The sequence below is a fragment of the Enhydra lutris genome, unplaced genomic scaffold (genome assembly GCF_002288905.1).
Source record: "Enhydra lutris kenyoni isolate GAN:26980312 unplaced genomic scaffold, ASM228890v2 scaffoldscaffold9, whole genome shotgun sequence".
In the NCBI taxonomy this organism is placed as follows: Eukaryota; Metazoa; Chordata; class Mammalia; order Carnivora; family Mustelidae; genus Enhydra; species Enhydra lutris.
Genome location: NW_019154093.1, coordinates 13,633,383 through 13,652,460, shown reverse-complemented (window position 1 = coordinate 13,652,460; position 19,078 = coordinate 13,633,383). Strand labels below are relative to the sequence as shown.

General features: G+C 51.9%; 2 protein-coding genes across 5 annotated transcripts; one reads left to right on the top strand and one right to left on the bottom strand.

Annotated features, from left to right (window-relative positions):
* The first annotated feature begins 4,754 nt into the window (after window positions 1–4,754).
* On the top strand, window positions 4,755–9,514 carry LOC111143031 (ELOVL fatty acid elongase 1). Of its 3 annotated transcripts, none has more exons than XM_022496450.1 (8): window positions 4,755–4,852; window positions 7,343–7,402; window positions 7,574–7,764; window positions 7,942–8,022; window positions 8,162–8,218; window positions 8,303–8,408; window positions 8,496–8,632; window positions 8,794–9,514. In XM_022496450.1, exons 2-8 carry the CDS (start codon window positions 7,357–7,359, stop codon window positions 9,013–9,015), a joined length of 840 nt encoding a protein of 279 aa, XP_022352158.1. In that variant the 5' UTR covers window positions 4,755–4,852; window positions 7,343–7,356; the 3' UTR covers window positions 9,016–9,514. The 3 variants fall into 3 exon arrangements, with proteins under 3 accessions (XP_022352158.1, XP_022352157.1, XP_022352160.1); XM_022496449.1 differs by lacking the exon at window positions 4,755–4,852 and adding an exon at window positions 5,121–5,512; XM_022496452.1 differs by lacking the exon at window positions 4,755–4,852 and adding an exon at window positions 6,536–6,546.
* A 142-nt stretch (window positions 9,515–9,656) lies between these two features.
* Window positions 9,657–14,451, bottom strand: LOC111143139 (cell division cycle 20). Of its 2 annotated transcripts, none has more exons than XM_022496638.1 (11): window positions 14,392–14,451; window positions 14,057–14,287; window positions 13,792–13,940; window positions 13,618–13,714; window positions 13,337–13,465; window positions 13,040–13,236; window positions 12,831–12,925; window positions 12,457–12,685; window positions 12,172–12,297; window positions 11,094–11,211; window positions 9,657–9,912 (listed from the first exon to the last, which is right to left on the bottom strand). In XM_022496638.1, the coding sequence occupies exons 2-11, from the start codon at window positions 14,235–14,237 to the stop codon at window positions 9,734–9,736; spliced, it is 1,500 nt and encodes a 499-aa protein (XP_022352346.1). In that variant the 5' UTR covers window positions 14,238–14,287; window positions 14,392–14,451; the 3' UTR covers window positions 9,657–9,733. The 2 variants fall into 2 exon arrangements, with proteins under 2 accessions (XP_022352346.1, XP_022352347.1); XM_022496639.1 differs by having other exon boundaries at window positions 13,337–13,375.
* Between the last annotated feature and the right edge of the window lie 4,627 nt (window positions 14,452–19,078).

Below are 19,078 nucleotides of genomic sequence, written 5' to 3'. Positions count from 1 at the left end.
CAAAGGGGATCACACAAATCCCTTTCTTAAAAATTCTTTGGGATGCCCCAATACAAACAAAACTCCTTATTCTTTCATTCAAACCACTTAATAATTTGGGACCAACCAACTTTTTCACCTTCTTACATATGAAGGTCTCTTATTCAGCGGGTGGTTTGGCCAAGCAGAATCATGTGTAGCAGAATCACGTGTGCTGTGCTTTCCTCCTTCCATCCCTTTATGCACAGTTTTTCCTCAGCCTGGAACACCTGCATTGCTTCTGCCTTACTTGCTATGTGACCTTGAGAAAAATCCATCACCCTTTCTCATTCAGTTCTTCCCATCCATGAAGTGCAATAATAGTAGTTATAGGACGGGACTGTAAGAACATATGGAAAGGAGCTCTTAGGGCCCCACTCTTGCCAGACAAAGTATTGAATAATAAGCTACGCTTTCTCTTTCCCCTTTTGGCTCTTCTCAACGCATCTTCCAGATCTGTCACAACCCTCCTCCCCCCACCTGAGTTTCTTTAGTTCCATTCAGTGAACACTGCATGTTACCCATGGCCAGATGTGATGAGTGTTGGCACACGGTCTCTCCCTTCTGCCAGCTGGATGTCTTTCCAGCTCTGGTTCCTTCAGCAGAGGGCTCAGCCTTAGGCAGAGGACACTAGCTAGCTGGCCAAGACCCAGGGATATGCAGAACGATTAACTGATAACCCCTTCACCTCTCTTCACTCCCCTGTCCTCACAGAGTCAGCCCCCAACTCCTCTGCATGGCAACTGTGTAGAAAGTGCCTTTTGTCCTTTACAGGATGGGGAAGGGAAGAGCCTGACGCAGCCCCCAGGAGACTGCCTCCATCTCTCCCTGCCACTCCTGGGGGCCGTTAGCCTAGACCCTCAGTTCCTATCCCTTTTAGCTGACTCCCTGCGGCTCCCATGCTGTGTCCCCTTCACCTGTCACCCATCTGCTCATACACACACAGGCATGCCTTTTTTTTTTTTTTTTAATATTTTATTTATTTATTTGAGAGAGAGACAGTGAGAGAGAGTATGAGCGAGGAGAAGATCAGAGAGAGAAGCAGACTCCCCGTGGGGCTGGGAGCCCGATGCGGGACTCGATCTTGAGACTCCAGGATCATGACCTGAGCCGAAGGCAGTCGCTTAACCAACTGAGCCACCCAGGTGCCCACAGGCATGCCTTTTTCCTATATTCCTCATTGCCATTCCTGCTTCTTTGATCCCAGTTCCTTTTAATTTTTCTACTGAAACATGTCAAGCCTCAGATAATCATGGGAACGGAGTTGTTTGCAATCACATGGATGGTGGTTTTCAGACTGAACCCTTGCTGAAAGTACATCAGTGGCTTATCTTCCGGGGAATGAGGATGGAGAGGGGCCCCTGAGAGAGCAGTGAGTGAGCAGTGAGTCAGACAGGGTGGGACCCCGAAGGGGAGTCACCTTACTTCCACTTAGTCAGGAAGCTTCCATGAAGGAGGGGGAATTTTAGCCGTTGGGTTGGCGAAGTCTTTCCCTGCATCCCCCTCCCCAACACCTTGCTTTCATCCTTATCAAGCCTGTGAGTTCCTGGACCCCTTCGGTTTCCCCATTTTATCAGCCTGCCCCTTCCACCCAGCTTCTCTGCAGGCCCCAAATGACCTCCTTCTCCCCCAGTCCCCTGACAAACTGACTCTTCTTTTCCATACATGTCAGTCTGTGAGGTGCTCTCCTTAGCCAAAGGCTAATCCCTCCATGTGTATGCTGGCTCCCATGGTCTCCTTCCACACTGCACATAAACATGATTGGGCCTCTTCCCGTTAAAAACAGCCATTAGAATCAATCTGAAGGCGAGAGCCAGACACTGATATTTTAAAAGCTCCCTAGGTGATCGTGTGCAGCCGGGGCTGAAAACCATAAACAGAACAAAATGCACACTTCTCACAGTGGCATTCAGGGCTCGTAGAAACTGGTTCCTGCCCGTGTTTCCTACCCTGACCTCTCTGCCCTCTGAGCTGGAGCCACACCGAACTCCCTAGAGCTCCCCCAGCCTGCCACCTCTCTTGCTTCTGTGCCTTCACACACATCCTTCTTTCTGCCTGGAATGCATTTCGCTGCTTTCTAGAAAGTGCCCTTCAGCGTTCAGTGTGGTGTCCTTCTGTGAAGCCTTCAAGAATTCACCCCCACCCTGGTACAGGGTGACCCTCCTTGGTGCTTCCATAAGCCTCTGTGTTTATCTCTGTGGGAACACTCGCCACATGCTAACTATGACTGGTCTCCTCGATATCTGTTTCCTCCTCTAGATAGCGAGTGCTTCACAGGAAAACCCAGGGCTATAGAGATGCCATTTGGTAGGACGTGGGGCCAGGTGATCTCTATCAGAGACGAGTTCTCCCAGGACTGGGACAGGAACTGAGTGAAGTGAGTCTTTGTGCCTGTTCATTCATGTGGTCAACATGGGCTGGGGCTTGCTGTGCTCACTGACCACTGGGGCCCAATAAATGGGTAGCTGAAGTTCCCTGCCTTTACTACACTTGATCTCTGGCACTGTACATCCTCTCTGGTCATCTGCTTGGTTCGTCTCTCATTTGTCTCTAGCTGGACACTGAATCCAGAACTGCTCAGTAGAGCTCAAAGAGCAGTGTGTGCACACAGCAGGCGCTTAGGAAGTATCTGCCAAACCAGTCCTCACAAGTCCCACATGCAAGACTGACCTACTGGTTGTCAGTGGTGGTATGTTCTTGACATATTGGTTGGTTCCTGTCCTGTCTGAAATGTTGAGCATCGCACGGGGGCCAGCTCCTTCACTCTTCCCGACGATGAGGGAGGCTCTGCTGTTCCCGTCTTATAAAGGTTCGGCAGCTTGCAGGACACGCAGGTACGCGCTGGAAGATTTAAACCCGGGCCTATGGAGTCAGGGCTGACCCCAAAACCACCAGATTATACCTGGGACACATTAGGCTTTCAACAAATATTTATTGACTCAAGGGAGACTGCCACCCCCAGGGAATCAGAAAGCCTGAATTCTCAGCGTCCTCCCCGCCTGGCTCCGGGTCTCGTGACCTCTCTGGGCTTTCTCAGAGTCTCATTTATTCTCATATTCACTCCACAAACATCACGAAGGATCAGATGAGCCAGCCAGTGGGCCAGGTACAAGAGATATGGAGACAACTAACGCATGCCTCTGGCTGAGAGGAACTTAGAGCGGGGGAAGTGGCAGATAATTGCATTCCTGTAGGATCACCGGAGCTGGGGTGGGGAGCTGTGTGGACTCTGTACCGAGCCAAGGGACTAAGGCTTGGAAGGGTGGGAGTGTGTGCAAGATGTGGACATCCTTGGGGAACAGGTAAAGCGTAGCACAGGAGAGTAACACAGGTAGAATGGGAGGCCAGGGTCCAGCTCAGGGAGGCCTTAGTGTTCTAACTCAAAGAAATTTGAGCCTTTTGAATTCTCCCGCCATTTCCTTTCGAGGGTAGCTGCTCTTGGGCTGGATCATAGCTCTAGTGTGGCTCTGACCTCTGACCTTCAAGACTGAACTCCTACATGGCTACATCCCACCATTTACCAGCATATTGTTTCTCCCAGACCACCCTCTCTTCTGAATTCTCCTGTCCACATTTACACTGATCCGACAAGAAGCCATCCAGCCACTTGATGCCAAGAACCAATCAGGAGCTGCTGGAGCTGCAGAGTTCATTCTGTTCCAACTTAGTCCTTACCCCTGTTGAGTGGAGTGGGTGTGTGTGTGGAGCTAGAAGGGGAGTGCAAGAAGCCAGATGGACAGCTCAGCACAGAGTCAATCCCCCTGTCTTGGGGACATCTCCAGTGTCTGCCATGCCCATCCCGTTTCCAAAGCTCAGGTCAGTCTGTTAGCTCTCACCTGGTCTGCCTCAATCAGCCCATGGCCCTGGCCACCAGAGTGACGTGACTCAGCCAGCCCTAAACCCCCTGCAGCGACAGCGACCCCTGCCCCCTTCACCGGTGTGTCCCTAGCACTTACCACAGTCTTGCCCATGGTAGGCACTCAATCGGTATTTGATCATACAAGCCTGATCGCAGGCTCCTCACGAATCTTCACTGTTTCTTCTCTGCTTCCAGAATAAAACCAAACTGGCTGGGTTGGCCTTCAAGCCCTACTACATTTGGCCACAGTTGGCCTCCCTTCCCTTTATTTCCTTTCAGTACCTTCAAGGCCAGTTTAGCCAATGAGTCACTGTTTCTGCCCCGGGCCACTTGTATTCTCCCACAGCGAAGTCCTCTTAGTTCCTAATGCTAGGGCTCAGCCAAGTTTATGGGCTGGTGGAGAAGGCTTCCTTGCCCAGCTGCTCCCTCCGGCTGAGACCTCCCTGCCACCCCAGGTCAGACCCTCGCACACACGTGCTACCTCCCGCCCAACCCTCCCACCAACCCCTGGGGAGAAAGCGCGGTAGGAAAGGGCTGGAACTTTCCGCCGGGTCCCAAGCTGGGTGGGCCTGCCACAAGCTGAAGATGTGTCGGTCGCATTGGTGGACCGTCACCGGAGGTCCCAGAATGAGACCGAGTGTGAGGAAGCAGCCAGGTGCAACTCTGGTGGGCCGGGGTCGGCCCAGCGAGAGCCGCTGGAGGCGGGCAGCGCGATGCCGAGGGAAGGGGTGGGGAGCCCGGGCTGGGCTAGCTTCCTGCCCCGGAATCTGGCGGCCCGCCCCTGCGCCCGCCCCTCGGGCCGAGCAGAGTCGGGGCCAATCAGCAGGCGCCCCCCGCCCGGCCCGCCCCGTCCCCCTCTGGTGACAGAAAGTCGGCCCAGCAGATGAGGAAGTGGCAGGCAGGCTGGCCTTGGGGACTTCTCTCTGGCCTTGCTCCCTCCGAGCCCTTCACTGCTGCCCGCCTGGCCCCCCACTGGTGAGTCTGGACCTTCCACGGGCGGGCTGTCCACGTGCCCGGGCACCCTGCCCGCTTAGCCATGCCCTGCCCTGCCCTGCCCAGCCTGTGGGCGAGGCTGTTCCCGGGGACCGTGGGTGGGAGGTCCTAGCTCTCTGGGGCCGGGCCTGGCCGGTAGCCTCCCTCCGATCCCGGCCCCCATTTGTTTAAACCTAGGCCATCTTCCACCACCTCCTGCTCTAGTCCCTCTCCGCCTCTTCCCCTCCCTCTCCTTGGCTCCCAGTTCTTCTCTTTTCCCTTCCCCTCCCCCTCCTTTGCCTGTCTCCCTTTCCCTTCCATCCATCTTAAAGGAAGGAAGCACCCGCCTGAGTTCCCCTACCAGGGACACACCCAGCGCTCCTCAAGCCAGGGGAGAGGTCCTTTCCAGAGCCTGGAGCCACTCCTGACCTCCAGGGCGCATGAGTGTTTGTGAGGGGGTGAACTCGAGGTGGTGGTGGAGAGAGAGCAGGAGAGATAACCCGCTGGCAGGCTCCCCTGAGTCAGGGAGGAACTGTGTGTGTGAGCGCAGGCCTCCGCCAGGTGGGCCGCGCCACAGAAGAGGCAGCCAGCAAGGTCTACCTGTGAATGAATGAATGGTCCTTGTGGTTCGTGAAAGTGATCTGTGTGCACGACCTAAGGCAGGTATGTCTGAGTGTGGTGAGGGGGATTTTATGTTTATTCATCTCTAAGTGGGGTGTCTGAGTTTATGTCTGTGACCACATTTATCTGTGACTCAACGTACCTGTGAGTAAAGCTGCGTGTGGGCCCCAGGGGTGCGAGCGTGAGTATTTGCACATGGTAATACTAGCAGGACCAGAGAAGGTGGCCGGGTGAGTGTTTTGGGTGTGTTGCGAGTATGAATGGAGTTAGGAGTGGGTCTGAGTATCAGAAGCTCTGCATGTCAAAGTCCGTGGAAGCTGTTTGGGTGGTGTGTCAGAGGTGGGTGGCTAATGCCAGTAGGAGGTGTGTGGGCCCTGCATGTACATAGGCGTGTCAGCCCTGGGTCAGCCTGTCATTGGTGCTGGGGAGAGCTGCGTGAGAAGGAGGACTTGGGGCCTGACCATGGTGGGGGCAGTTGGGGGTCCCCATGGAGGCTGCGGGAGCTCCTGTGGGATGTGTGCCCAGTTCAGTGTGTGAGGGGCACATGGATGGCCTCGCTGGAGGTGTCAGAAGGTGGCTATTCTTCGCTTAGTGCCTGTGCACGGCTTGTTCTCTGGAAAGAGGGAAGCTGGTGGGCATCTGCTTCCCTTGCTGGCTGGGGAATGCCTTGCCCCTCTGGGACAGCCTTGGCATCCCAGGCTCTCCTGGGTCTGGCCCGAGGCTTTTGTGTCCCAGGGTGCCCTCCCCCGACATTCCTTCAGGTTCTGAGGGGGAGAGGGCCTAGCTCATTAGGACCCTCCCTAAGGGAGGGGAAGATTCCTCAGACCTCCCCCACCCCCCCACCTCCTCACATGCCACTGGCCTCCCTGCCCCTCCCAGGGAGAGAAGGGTGCTCGTACCCATTCTGAAGCAGGACAGACTGAGAATTTATGGCTAGTTTAGGAGAGGATGCTGGGTGTAGGTTTTCAACAGTCCGCTTGGGGCCAAGGCTAGGGCTTGGCTGGAGCCCTGTGAGGTTTCTGGCTCAAAACTAAGCTAGAGCCTTCGCTCATCTGGCCATCCAGGGTGGGTGGATGGTGAGTTCCATGCTTTACTCTTGGCTTTCTCAATCCTGGTGGGTCCTGCTCCTCCAGGCCCTGACGTGTGGCCTGGATCCACCCTCCACCCCATGCTCAGTGCAGCGGGGGCGGGTGGAGGGCGGGGCGCTCCCAGAGCTAGTTAGACAGGTGGAGCCGCCGGGGCAGGAGTCTCAAAGAGCTGGGCTCCGGAGAGGAAGGGCTGGAGGGGAGTGCCAGAGAAGAGGGCAGCGGGGAGCGGAGAGAGTCGCTGGGGTGAGAGCCCGGGAGGGCAGGGGAGAGGAGGAAGGGGCAGGGGTGGGGGGAATCGTCTCGGGAGAGGAGCATCCTGAGGAGCTGTTGAACGGGAGGATCCCTGGGGGGGGAGGAAAAATGACCCTCTCAAGGCTGGAGAGGTGGGAGACTGGCAGGGAAGGAGAGGCGGTCATTCTGGAGTGGAGAGGTAAGATTCTCTGGAAAGAGACCAGAAATGGAGAGTCCTCCTGTGGAAGAAGAGGGAAGGTGAGGTACGGTGTTAAGAATCTCGGCGGTGGAGCAGGGAGTGAGGGAGGTGAGTGAGGTGCCGAGAGGAGGGCAGAACAGCCCTTCCCAGCAGGCAGGCAGGATGTGCGGGAAGTGGTGTGAAAGCGGTGTGTCTCCTATCCCCAGTCCTCCTCAGCTCCTTCCTCTCACTCTTCTGTCCTTTCTGCAAAGAGGTGTCGAGAGCTGTCCCACCTGGTCTGTGTGCTGTCTGTGGGTCAGGGGTGGGATGGGGGCACAGCCGGCCCTGACACGCACCCCCCCCATACCTCCCCAGAATCCTTAGCCAGGATGGAGGCGGTTGTGAACTTGTACCAGGAGATAATGAAGAATGCAGGTAAGATGCTGTCCTCCCTCCTGCTCCAGGATCCCTGAACCTAGGGCTGTCTCCTGCTGGAGAGTCCCTGCGAACCCCTTGACTCTCTGTGACCTGACCCCGTGCCTGTACACCTGGTGGGGACCCTTTGGACCCTGTGACTCTTTCTGACTCCTTGACCCTTATCCACAGATCCTCGGATCCAGGGCTACCCTCTGATGGGGTCCCCCCTGCTAATGACCTCTATCCTCCTGACCTATGTGTACTTCGTTCTTTCACTTGGGCCTCGCATCATGGCCAATCGGAAGCCCTTCCAGCTCCGGGGCTTCATGATTGTCTACAACTTCTCACTGGTGGCTCTCTCCCTCTACATTGTCTATGAGGTAGGCCTCTGGGGTGCCTAGGTTTTAATTCCTACCAGCAGGATAAGGGGCAAGCCTTGGGGTCAGACATGGCATCTCCTTTCCAGAGAGGCTCAGATCCGTTTCTTCAGCTAGATAGCAGGAGGGGTTGGTCTGGGTGGATGGATCTCTGGTAGCCTAATCCACTCCCCTCCCTAGTTCTTGATGTCTGGTTGGTTGAGTACCTACACCTGGCGGTGCGATCCTGTGGACTATTCCAACAGCCTGGAGGCACTAAGAGTAAGTGGGGGTCAAGGGTGGGGAGCTAGCATAGAAGCACTCTGGGGATAGCAGTTGGGCTGTGCCCTGGCCTCATGGGTCAGTTCAGGGAAGTTTCTGGAATAGCATGGGTGTCCTAAGTCTGCCTGACTTCTTGCAGATGGTTCGAGTGGCCTGGCTCTTCCTCTTCTCCAAGTTCATCGAGCTGATGGACACGGTGAGTGGTTATAGGAGATATGGGGACCCTGGGGGTAGAAAGGAGAGGCCCTGGCTCGGAAACCCATTTCCCCCCTCTTCTCAGGTGATCTTCATTCTCCGGAAAAAAGATGGCCAGGTGACCTTCCTACATGTCTTCCACCACTCAGTGCTTCCCTGGAGCTGGTGGTGGGGGGTACAAATTGCCCCGGGTGAGTGGTGAAGGCCACTGGGGGAAGAGGGATGGGCACTAAGGACCAGCAGCTCAACTCTCCTGACCCTGTTCATTGTACCGACAGGAGGAATGGGCTCTTTCCACGCCATGATCAACTCCTCTGTGCATGTCATCATGTATCTGTACTATGGGTTGTCTGCCCTCGGCCCTGTGGCTCAGCCCTACCTGTGGTGGAAAAAGCATATGACAGCCATCCAGCTGGTGAGGGGCCTGGCCCGTAGCCATACCCCCTGCCTCCCTGGTCTGGATCCTCCCTTTATCCAGCTGGCCTCACCTCTGACCGCATGCCTCTGCATTCAACATCCAGTCGGTCTCCACCACCTCTCGCTGTTCCCTCTCACCCTTGCCCGTCTCCGTTCCAGATCCAGTTCGTCCTGGTCTCACTGCACATCTCCCAGTACTACTTCATGCCCAGCTGCAACTACCAGTACCCCATCATCATCCACCTCATCTGGATGTACGGCACCATCTTCTTCGTGCTCTTCTCCAATTTCTGGTATCAGTCCTACACCAAAGGCAAGCGGCTGCCCCGTGTGCTTCAGCAGAATGGAGCTCCAGGTACCACCAAAGTCAAGGCCAACTGAGAAGTGTGGCCTAGCTAGGTGCCCACCTAAGTGCCTCAGGACTGCGCCTTGGGCAGCATCTGACTTCTCCCCACCTACACCGGTGACCTGTGACCAGGGCTTACGTGGTCAGGACTGAGCAGGGGACAGGCCCTCCCCTCCCCACAGCTGGTACACAGGGACCATGGCTTCCGTTCCTCACCCGCTTCTCCCGGCCGGCAGCAAGGACATGGCCTCATTGCCCTCTGCTACTCCAGAGCTGGGGGGCCGAAAGGGCTGGACACATTTCCCCCTCCCTGCCTTAAACTTGGGAGAGGAGCACTCAGGACTGGCCCCCACCAGGGTCTTGTGGCCTTTTTCCTCACACTGAAGAGGTCAGCAATAATCTGTCACTGTGCACCCATGATCCCTCCTTCTCTCCCCCACACTGAAGCAGAAGCTTCTTGGCCAAAGGTCAGGGTGGCTGGGGGGCTTGGGCTCACTCGCTTAGGTCTTCATTAAAAGTGACAGAGGAAACCACCGAGGCTGTGTGTGTACATGTGGGAATGGAAGAGGTGTGCCAGCCCTGTCTGCCAACAAGGAGGGATGGTTCTGGCTCTCGGAGGACCATGGTGGAGAGGATCCTCTGGGAAGGCTGCTGGGACAGAGGTGATGCAAAGAGAAGAGAGGGAGATGTGACTTTATTAGAAAAATATAAAAAGAAAAACAACCCAAAACAACTGAGGTGATGAGTTGGTCCTCAACGGATGCCCTGGTGGATGAGGCTGCTCTTGGCTGCGCTGGCCTTCTCCCGCTCCCGCCGCCGCGCAGGGTCCAGCTCAAAGCAGCGCCACAGCCGCAGGGTCTCATCTGCTGCTGCTGAGGCCACGGTGGCCCCGTCTGGGCTCATGGTCAGACTCAGGACCCGGGCCGTGTGACCTGAGGCATGAGGAGGGAGACGGTGAGAGCAGAGCATATGAATGCAGACACAGCCCCCAGCCACCAGTGTTGAGAACCACCTACCTTTTTTATTTAATAGCCCTGAGAAAATAACTCACACACCATAGAATGCATCCTTTTAAAGTATACAGTTGATTGGTTTTTAGTATATTCACAAAGTTGTGAACTGTTGCGAAGGACAAATGTTGTTGTGAACAATAATTCCAGGGCGTTTTCATCGCCCCATAAAGTCTCTCCTCTCCTAGTCACCTTCTCTCCTCGTCACCTTCTTCCCCCAGGCCCTGGCAACCATCAATCTGTTTTACTTCTTTGCATTTGCCTCTTTTGGACACTTCATGTAAACAGTCATATACAGTGTGTGGCCTTCTGTGTCTGGCTTTGGTCACTTAGCACCTACCTTTATTTTTTTTTATGTTGAACCATTTTTTAAAATTTAAATTCAATTAATTAATATATAATCTATTATTAGTTTCAGAGGTAGAGGTCAGTGACTCATCAGTCTTATATAAGACTGCTTGATTGACACCCCAACTTAATATCTCAGAGGCAACTCAAATTTAACATGTTCAAAAGGAAACTCACCACCATTCACTCCAAACCTGTTCCCCTCATGGGTTTTCTTTTTTTTTCTCCCCGGTTTCAGAGGTACAATTTAGTGATTCATCAGATGTGTATAACACCTAGTGCTCATTACATCACATGCCCTCCTTAATACCCGTCACCTAGTTGCCCCATCCCCCCATCTCCCTCCCCTCCAGCAACCCTTAGTTTGTTTCCTATGATTAAGAAAGAGTCTCTCATGGTTTGTCTCCCTCTATGCTTTTGTCTTGTTTTATTTTTCCTCTCTTCTGCTATGATCTTGTTTTGTTTCTTAAATTCCACGAGATCATATAATTATCTTTGACTTATTTTGCTTAGCGTGATACCTCTAGTTCCATCCATGTCACTGCAAATGGCAAGGTTTCTTTTTTTGATGGCTGCATAGTATTCCATTGTATATGTATACCACATCTTCTTTATCCATTCATCTGTTGATGGACATCTGGGCACTTTCCAGAGTTTGGCTATTGCGAACATTGCTGCTACAAACACTGAGGTGCGGGTACCCCTTCAGATCACTACCTTTGTATCTTTGGGGTAAATACCTGGTAAGCACCTACCTTTAAGCTCAGCAACCTTGGCCATGGTTGGGTACTTCCAAATAACCAACTGGTTCTGGGCAAAGCCATGGCCTGAGATGAGCTCCTTGTAGTGGGGAGACCAGAGGATGGAGCACACCTGTGGAGAGGGGTTGGGGTGTGGGCACAACATAGAGCCAGCATTACTCAAATGAGAACTAAGTCCATTTGAGTGTTAGGCACCCTGCCAGGTGCAAGACTCAGACTTGAATCACCACAGTTCTTATAAAAACTTTGAGAGTTAGAATTATTATCCATTTTAAGAGATAAGGAATCAAGCAGAAGAAAGTTCAGCAAGTTGCCTAAGACCACATGCAAGTTTAGTAGGTGACAGCGCCAGAATTTGAACTCTGGCTCCAGAGCCCAAGTTTAGAATAGAATGAAGGCTGCATAGGGGACATGAAGGTGGAAGGAGAGAAAGCTGGAACAGATGCAAGGAGACTCACCAGCAAGGGCCTCCAATGTCATTCTACCTAATGTGGATTAAGGGCTGTAGGTGATAGGGAGCTACTGCAGGGTTTTAGGACAGGAACAGACCTCCCAGACCCAGTGCAGAGGACAGATTGGAAGGGATAAGTAAAGAATGCTGAGAGACCAGTAAAATGGGCCTCCACTTGGAAGGCCTTCCACATGGAAGGCCTCTATGAAGGGAGGGGGGACACGTGAATAATACTGAAGGAAAAATGAGGTGTTTTGGGACTGGGTGAAGAGGAAAATCCTAAAGATTTTAGGAAGTTGTGCAGATTTCTGAATAAGTTCTATCACTCTCAAACAATGTAAGAGGAGGAGGAATACATTTCAGGGAGATAAGAAGTGACAAATTTAATTTAGGACATACTAGCGTGTTGCCACCTACAGGACAGGAGGTTGGGGTTAAGTAATGGACATTAGTATGGTTTGGACCTTTTGTACGAGAGCTGAGTTAGAGTTTTGGAAATCATCAGCGTATAGAGTTGATAAAGCCACTGAAGGGGACAGTTGCCCAAGGGGACAGTTAACCAAGACAAAGTAAGAATATTTCTGAGAGAGAGAGGCTGGAACGTAACAGGTAAAAGACTACCTGGGATTGAGCATCCACAGCACTCAGACAGGCCCCAGAGCAGACATTCCAGATGCGAATGTGTCGGTCACTGGTGCCCCCTCCAGTCGCCAGGACATTGGACTGCCAGGGACACCAAGCTACAGCCTAGGTAGGATAAAGATGGGGTCAGCTGCCATAGAACTAGACAAGGAGCTACAGGGGTCACAGGGTAATCCCGTCCAATCCTACCATCCCATCTCCCCTTAATGGTCCCCAGGTTCTGGGGGAGGGTCTGCAGAGCCCCCAACCCAGTCCCACTCTCACCTTGACAGCCCCCTGATGCTGGGTGAATGTCTGCAGGGGAACCCAGCCACCCTCTCCAGGAGCACTAGGCCACACGTTGACCAAGTTATCGTTGCCGCCGCTGGCCAAATGTCGTCCATCTGGGGCCCAGCGCAGCCCACACACCTCCTGGCTGTGGCCGCTCAGGGTGGCCACATGGTGTTCTGCCACCCGAACATCATGGTGGTGGATCTGGCCAGAACGTGAGCCACTGCAGAGGGGAGGGGCATGAGGTTCAGTGGTAATGCCAAACACTGCCAGAAGCACCGAGTTGCTTCAGTTCAGAGGTATACCTCTGGGGAGAGCTGGCAAAAATCACAGACGGATTTTGCAACAGACTAGCGACAGCCACAAACCTGGACACGATGTAGCTGTTCCAACACAGGGAGCTCACACGGGCGGAATGACTAGTCATGTTTCGAAGCCGCTTCTGCTGCTGCACATCCCATAGCTAGAGAGACAAGGCTGCTAGGACCAGATGGCGACCTGCCATGAACATCCTCCTCCCCGACAAGCCCCCTGGGTCTGGGCGCCGCAGAACTGCAGCACAGAGGACAAGGCTCACCTGCACCTCGGCACTGCTGGTGCCCACTGCCAGGTAGTTGCCCTCTTTGATCCAGGCCACAGAAGATATATAGTCCCCAGGCTGCTCCATTTGCAGCAGCTGCAAGATGTCCCCGGAGCTAGCACTCCACAAGTACACGCTGTTGTCCAATGCCACAGCCAGTACATTTCCAGAGCTCCAGTCCACAAGGTTCAGGTCTTGCCAGAGCAGGGAAAGGGAAGAGCATGAGCTTCCTTGTTTGCCTGGTCCCCAGGCCCTCTTCCTCCATCCGATGGGCAAAGAGAAGGCTGCACTTACAGTAGTCATTCCGGATTTCAGGGGCGTCCAGGATTCGATCTGGCAGGGAAGGAATATAACGGCAGGTCTTCCGGCTGGAGCCAGGCGTGGCCTTCTGGCTGTAAAGCACTTTCAGTCTGTTCTGGTAACCTGTAGCAACCGAGTGGGTCCACACAGTGGGACAACTGATTCCTCCCCCTGCCCCTAGCCTGGAAGGCCAGACAAGCACCTCCCCTCTCCTCAGTCTCAGGTGGGAATGGCAGACAGGCATCACCCCTCAATTCTAGAACTTGGGGTCTTACCCTCTGGGGCATTTTGTGGTTTTCCACTGAGCCGAAGGATCTTGGCTTCCTCCACATCAAAACCGTTCAGGTTCAAAGCCCAGGCTTTCTGATGTTCCTGGCACAAAGGGTGAGGGTGAGGCATGATCCCTACACCAGCGGATCTTGTGCCTGTAGCCCCTCTGGGACACATACCTTCTTGGTGGGCGTCTGGCTATCTTCAGGCTGGTTTTCCTTGCTCAGGAGGAAACTGGCCACCTCCATCTGGGAAGCACTGCGATGGGGGATGTAGCGGTCACCGCCAGGTTTGCTGGGAGTGGTCTGAGTCTTGGAGCTGGATTTGCCTGGGGTAGAAGGAGGGAAGCCAGAGAGTCTGACCAGGCTCCTGCGGGAGGAGGCACGAAGGCCGCTTCTCAGCCGTCCCCTCTCCCTCCCCGATGTCCCGCCGCACGCCACTGACCGGGAGTTCGGCCTGGGGTCCTGCCGGCGCTGTGGGATCGGTTGGCCGCCCGCATGGGTGAGGGGGCCGGCCCCGCGGCTTCCTTAGCTTTGCGCTGCCAGCGCGCGGGGGGTGCATTGGGGATAGGTGCGTCCAGCTGCAGCAGCGAGTGCAGGTCGCTCTCGAACACGAACTGCGCCATGGGAGCGTCTACAAGGGGAGGGGGTCCTTGGAGTGGGTGCCCGCCGAGTCCTGGAGGAAAAGGTGACCGTGATCGATCTGGGACGGCTGGCCACTCGTTCAGGGGCACCCCGGCCGCAGCCCCACCCGACCCAGGCCCCCCGGCCACCTCTCACCTTCAGCCCGCAGCACGTTCCAATCCCGGACCGGCTTCAGCAGTGCCGATTTACACTTCTTAAACTCTCCGCTCCGAGCACTCATTGGCTCCTTCAAAACCCAACCGTAGCAACCGTCGCTTTCGCCCATTGGCCTTTTACGGCATAGGAGGCGGGTCTTCCGGTGCAAGTCACAGATATCACGAGAATCCAGCCATGGAGCGTGATTTGAAGAGTGAGCAGGTGAGGGCCGGTTACCCGGGGAACCGGTGTCTGAAAGCGAGAGGGGCGGGGCGGAGAGGGGCGGGGCGCGCCTGGGGGCGGGACCTGCGCTGCCGCCGCATTTCCCAGCCTCTTCCGTTCACTTCTCAGCTTCCCCTCATCAGCCCTTCACGCATAAAACTGCATGTGATGTGCGCCAGGAGTGCATTTGTTGTGACCTGTGGAATTGTTGAATCACTTTTTTTGTACCCCTGAAGCCAATATAACACTGTATGTTCACTAACGGAATTAAAAAAAAAAAAAGATACATATAAACACATATACAGTGGAATATTACTCAGCCATAAAAAAGAATGAGAGCTTGCCATTTGCACAACATGGATGGACCTAGAAGGTATTATGCTAAGTGAAATTGTCAAAGAAAGAAAAATACCATGTAATTTCACTTACAGTGGAATAAAACACACACACACACACACACACACACACACACACACACAAACGAGTGAAAAAAAAAACAACCCAGAAAAGATAATGCAGAGAACAAACTGATGATTTCCAGAGACGAGGTGGGTGGGATGATGGGTAAGATAGGTGAAGGGGATTAAGACGTACAAACTTCTAGTTATAAAACAGTCACAGAGGGTGGCGGGTGACTCAGTTGATTAAGTGTCTGCCTTTAGCTCAGGTCATGATCTCAGGGTCCTGGGATTGAGCCTCAGGTCTGGCTCCCTGCTCAGTGGGGAGTCTACTTTTCCCTTTCCCTCTGTCTCTGCCACCGCTCCCCACCCCCGACTTGTGCTCGTGTTCTCTCTCAAATAAAATCTTTTAAAAAATTAAATAAAATAAGTCACAGAGATGAAAAGCACAGCATAGGGAATACAGTCAATAATATTGAATAATGTATGATGACAGAGGGTGATCACATTTATCATGGTGAGCACTGAGTAATACATAGAATTGTCAAATCTCGGTGTTGTATACCTGAAACTATTGTAACACTGTATGTCAACTATACTTCAAAAATAAATACTTAAAAAAATGCATGTGGATTGTATCGATGATATAGAAGTGCAGATCTCAGTGGAGTGACCAAATGCACTTGAGCCATTCAAAGAAGGGGAAGGCGGCAGGAGGGCAGGGGTGGGGAAAGAGCTGAGAAGCTTAGGAGCAGGAAGAAGGCCAGAGCTAGTTAGCTCAGTGCCTGTAGGAGCACTGTTAGAAAGGAAGTAGCAAGTGTGTTTGTTTTTGGAAAGAGGGAAAATGTTGTTTAACAAACAGGGAAAAAGAGGCTGGAAAAGGGATGAATTCCTTAAGGTCAAGAAAAAAAGTTCAGGACTCAGACCTGCCTATCTGGAGCTAAGACTGCATTGCCCTCAGAGAGACATTGGGCTTATCTCCATGGGGATTTAGAGGTGTCAGGAATTTTGTAGATCCACTAGTCTAATCTGTACGTGGTGCATCCTCCCCATCCCGACACCACACCCATATTTTACAGATGAAAAAGCCAAGGCCCAGGGAAGGGACTTGCCTGAGACCACAGTTGGTGGGAAGCCAGGTCTGATTCCCAGTCAATCCAGTGCTCTAATAAGGACTTGAATGAGTTGTATGAATATGCTTAGAGGTGAAACAGCAATAATAAAGATAATAATGGGTACCATTTATTGGCCATCTATTAACTACTGTGTTTAAACATTTACACACATTATTGACTTTAATCCTTAGTCCCATAAGGCAGATATTCCTTTCCCTTTTTATAGAAAAAGAAACTGGGTCAGAAAAAGGTTAGAAACTTGCCCAAAGGCATACAGCCAAAAATAAAAAGCAGAGTCAAACTATCTGGCTTACGCCTGCACGCCTAACCATATGCTATGCTATCCTGGAGAGAGACCGGAAAAATCACGTTTTCATTCACTACCTTAGATCAACTCTGATGATGATAGAGAAAAATCTAGGGTTTTCAGCCCAAACTTATTATTGTTATTATTTTTGACTTTGAAGTATTATTACTTTTTTATTTCCAATTACCTGGATGACCTAGGGTTGGCAACAGGGGGACCCTGAACCTCAGAGAACACAGAAGAAGCTTTTTAGAGTAAGGCTGGTCAGGGCCTTAAATGTTAAGCTAAGGAGTTTGGACTTTATCTGCTAGGCATTGTGGAATCAGTGAGTTTCTGCGTAGAGAGGAGCCAAGCAAAACATGCCTGAACGTAGGATGTGGCCAATAAGCTTCTGGAGTAAGGGTAACTAGAGGCAAAGAAGGATAGGATTATAAATAAGGGGATGACCTCAGGGAATTCATACATTTTAAAATAAAGGAATGAAAGAAGCCAGTGGAGATTGTCCTGACAAGGACCTTGAAGAGGGAAGAATTCTAAGATATGCAAAATGGTCAAGAAGACTGATGACAGAAAAGGTCAGATTTGGCCACTGACAAATAAATCATCAGTGACCTTGGAGAGAGAGCTGGATCAGAAAAGTGTGTGCTTGGGGGAAGGGGCTGCAGAAAAAAGGCTGGGGATGGGGAGAGTGTAGAGGCAGCAAGCATGGGATACTTGCGTGAGAAATTTGGCATTGAGAAAGGGGCAGTGCATGGGAACCTAAGGGAACCAGTACCAAGAGGCTGATGCATGTTTGAAGGTGAAGGCGAAAGAGCCAAGCGAAATGAATGAAGGTGAGCAAAGGCCAGCTGATAGAACAAGGTGCCTGGGTTACCTTACCCAGGAAGAAATGGGATAGAAAACACAGGGAGCTTTCCGGTCTAGGAAAGAAAGATCACTTCCTTTTACACTGAGGGAAGGAGAACAAGGCTTTAGAGATGTGTAATTAGAAGCCAAGGAACTGGTTAGATGGAAGAACTCCCACATAAAGGACTTGAGTCTAGGAAAGCAAAGGGCATGGAAGGAATAAAATATAGGTGACATCTAGATGGTAGACCAGCACAGTTGGGATGATAATACAAATAGCTCAATAAACATTGAGTTTTGACTATGTGCTTGGTATTATTTTGATACTTTTAATCCTAACATAGGAAAAGACTAGATGAAGAAGAGATCAGCTGCTGTGGAGTGAAGCTGGAGATTCAGGGGTATGGAGTGGGATGAATAGGAAGATCAATCTGGAAGCAGCATACAGGTTGGGTTTAAAGAGAAATACTGGAGGCAAAGATATTAGTTAGAAGGCTGTAGCAATAGTTCAGTGGAGACAGAGGAGATGGACCCTAGGAAGCAAAAGTGGTCAGGACATGATGGCCGAGTGAGTGACAAGATGAGAAGTTCAGTGGTTTGGATCTCAATCCTTGTCTTGAGTCCCTAGCACTGCAGTCGGAGCCTTGACCATGGCTAGGGGAAGGAAATATGGAAAATGAGTATATTGGATATCCTCCATCTGTCCCACTCAGACCTACTCTTACATCCATCTCTCCCACGGCCTGTGCCTTGTGAGGCTGAGGTATAGGGCTTATATCAATGGATTCCCTTGGGCTTTGGTTTCTGTTTGGATTCCACCAATGGAAGGATACTATGGATTACATTTCCCCCCCCCTCAAATTCATATGTTGAATTCCTAAGCTCCAGTACTCCACAGCGGAACCTTATTTGGAAAATAAGATCATGGCAGATGTAATTAGTGAAGATGAGGTCATTTGGGTGAGGTAATTTAGGTCATTCAATCTAGTGAAACTGGTGTCTTTATAAAATGGGAAAGCTTGAACACAGACACACAAGGAAAATGCCATGTGAAGATAAAGACAGAGATGAGGGTGATACATCTACAAGCCAAGGAATACCAAGATTGCCAGGGAACTGCTAGAAGCTAGTGGAGAGGCATGAACAGACTCTTCCTCACAGCTCTCAGAAGGAACCAACCCTAATGACACCTTGAACTTCTAGCCTCTAGAACTATGAGATGGTACATTTCTGTTGTTTAAGCCACCAGCTTTGTGGTCCTTTGTTAGGGCAGTGCTGACAAACTAATACAGAGGAGAACAGAGGGCGGAGGGAGAGGGGGTCTAAGCTATGTATTCCCCTGAATCCCTCGCTACCATGTCCTCACAGTTTGGCTCTCTATCAAAGGTCACCACTCCAGTCAGGCAACCTTCTCTTAGAGTGACTCTCTAGATCTAGTAACCACAATCGCCCCTTACCCCTGGATGCCTAGGGGTGGTACCAACTCCCAGCTCTGGTTAGCCCTGGGGTACTGCACTCTTTCTTGAGGGTTTTCCTAAAACCTTATCTTTACAAATATGCCCTTTATTAAACTCTCATCAAGATGCCCAATTTGAGTGTGTATCTATTTCTGCCAAGACCCTGATTAATACAGTGGGTATGTCTGGAACAAACAAAAAAATACCACATTTTTGCGAATTTGAATGAGTAAGGGGAATCCATAACCAGAATGGCCTAAGCACATTCTTTTTTAAAGATTTTATTTATTTATCTGAGAGAGAGAGAGAGTGTGTGTGTGTATGCATGCACAAGGAGGGAAG

Coding starts and splice junctions, on each gene's coding strand:
- LOC111143031 (XM_022496449.1), top strand. CDS start 5,464: ATGGTCCTTGTGGTTCGTGAAAGTGATCTGTGTGCACGACCTAAGGCA. Junction 7,403..7,573: donor GGAGATAATGAAGAATGCAG/GTAAGATGCTGT, acceptor CCTTATCCACAG/ATCCTCGGATCCAGGGCTAC. Junction 8,633..8,793: donor ATATGACAGCCATCCAGCTG/GTGAGGGGCCTG, acceptor TCTCCGTTCCAG/ATCCAGTTCGTCCTGGTCTC.
- LOC111143139 (XM_022496638.1), bottom strand. CDS start 14,237: ATGGCGCAGTTCGTGTTCGAGAGCGACCTGCACTCGCTGCTGCAGCTG. Junction 12,926..13,039: donor CCAGCAGTGCCGAGGTGCAG/GTGAGCCTTGTC, acceptor TTGTCTCTCTAG/CTATGGGATGTGCAGCAGCA. Junction 12,298..12,456: donor AGCATCAGGGGGCTGTCAAG/GTGAGAGTGGGA, acceptor TATCCTACCTAG/GCTGTAGCTTGGTGTCCCTG.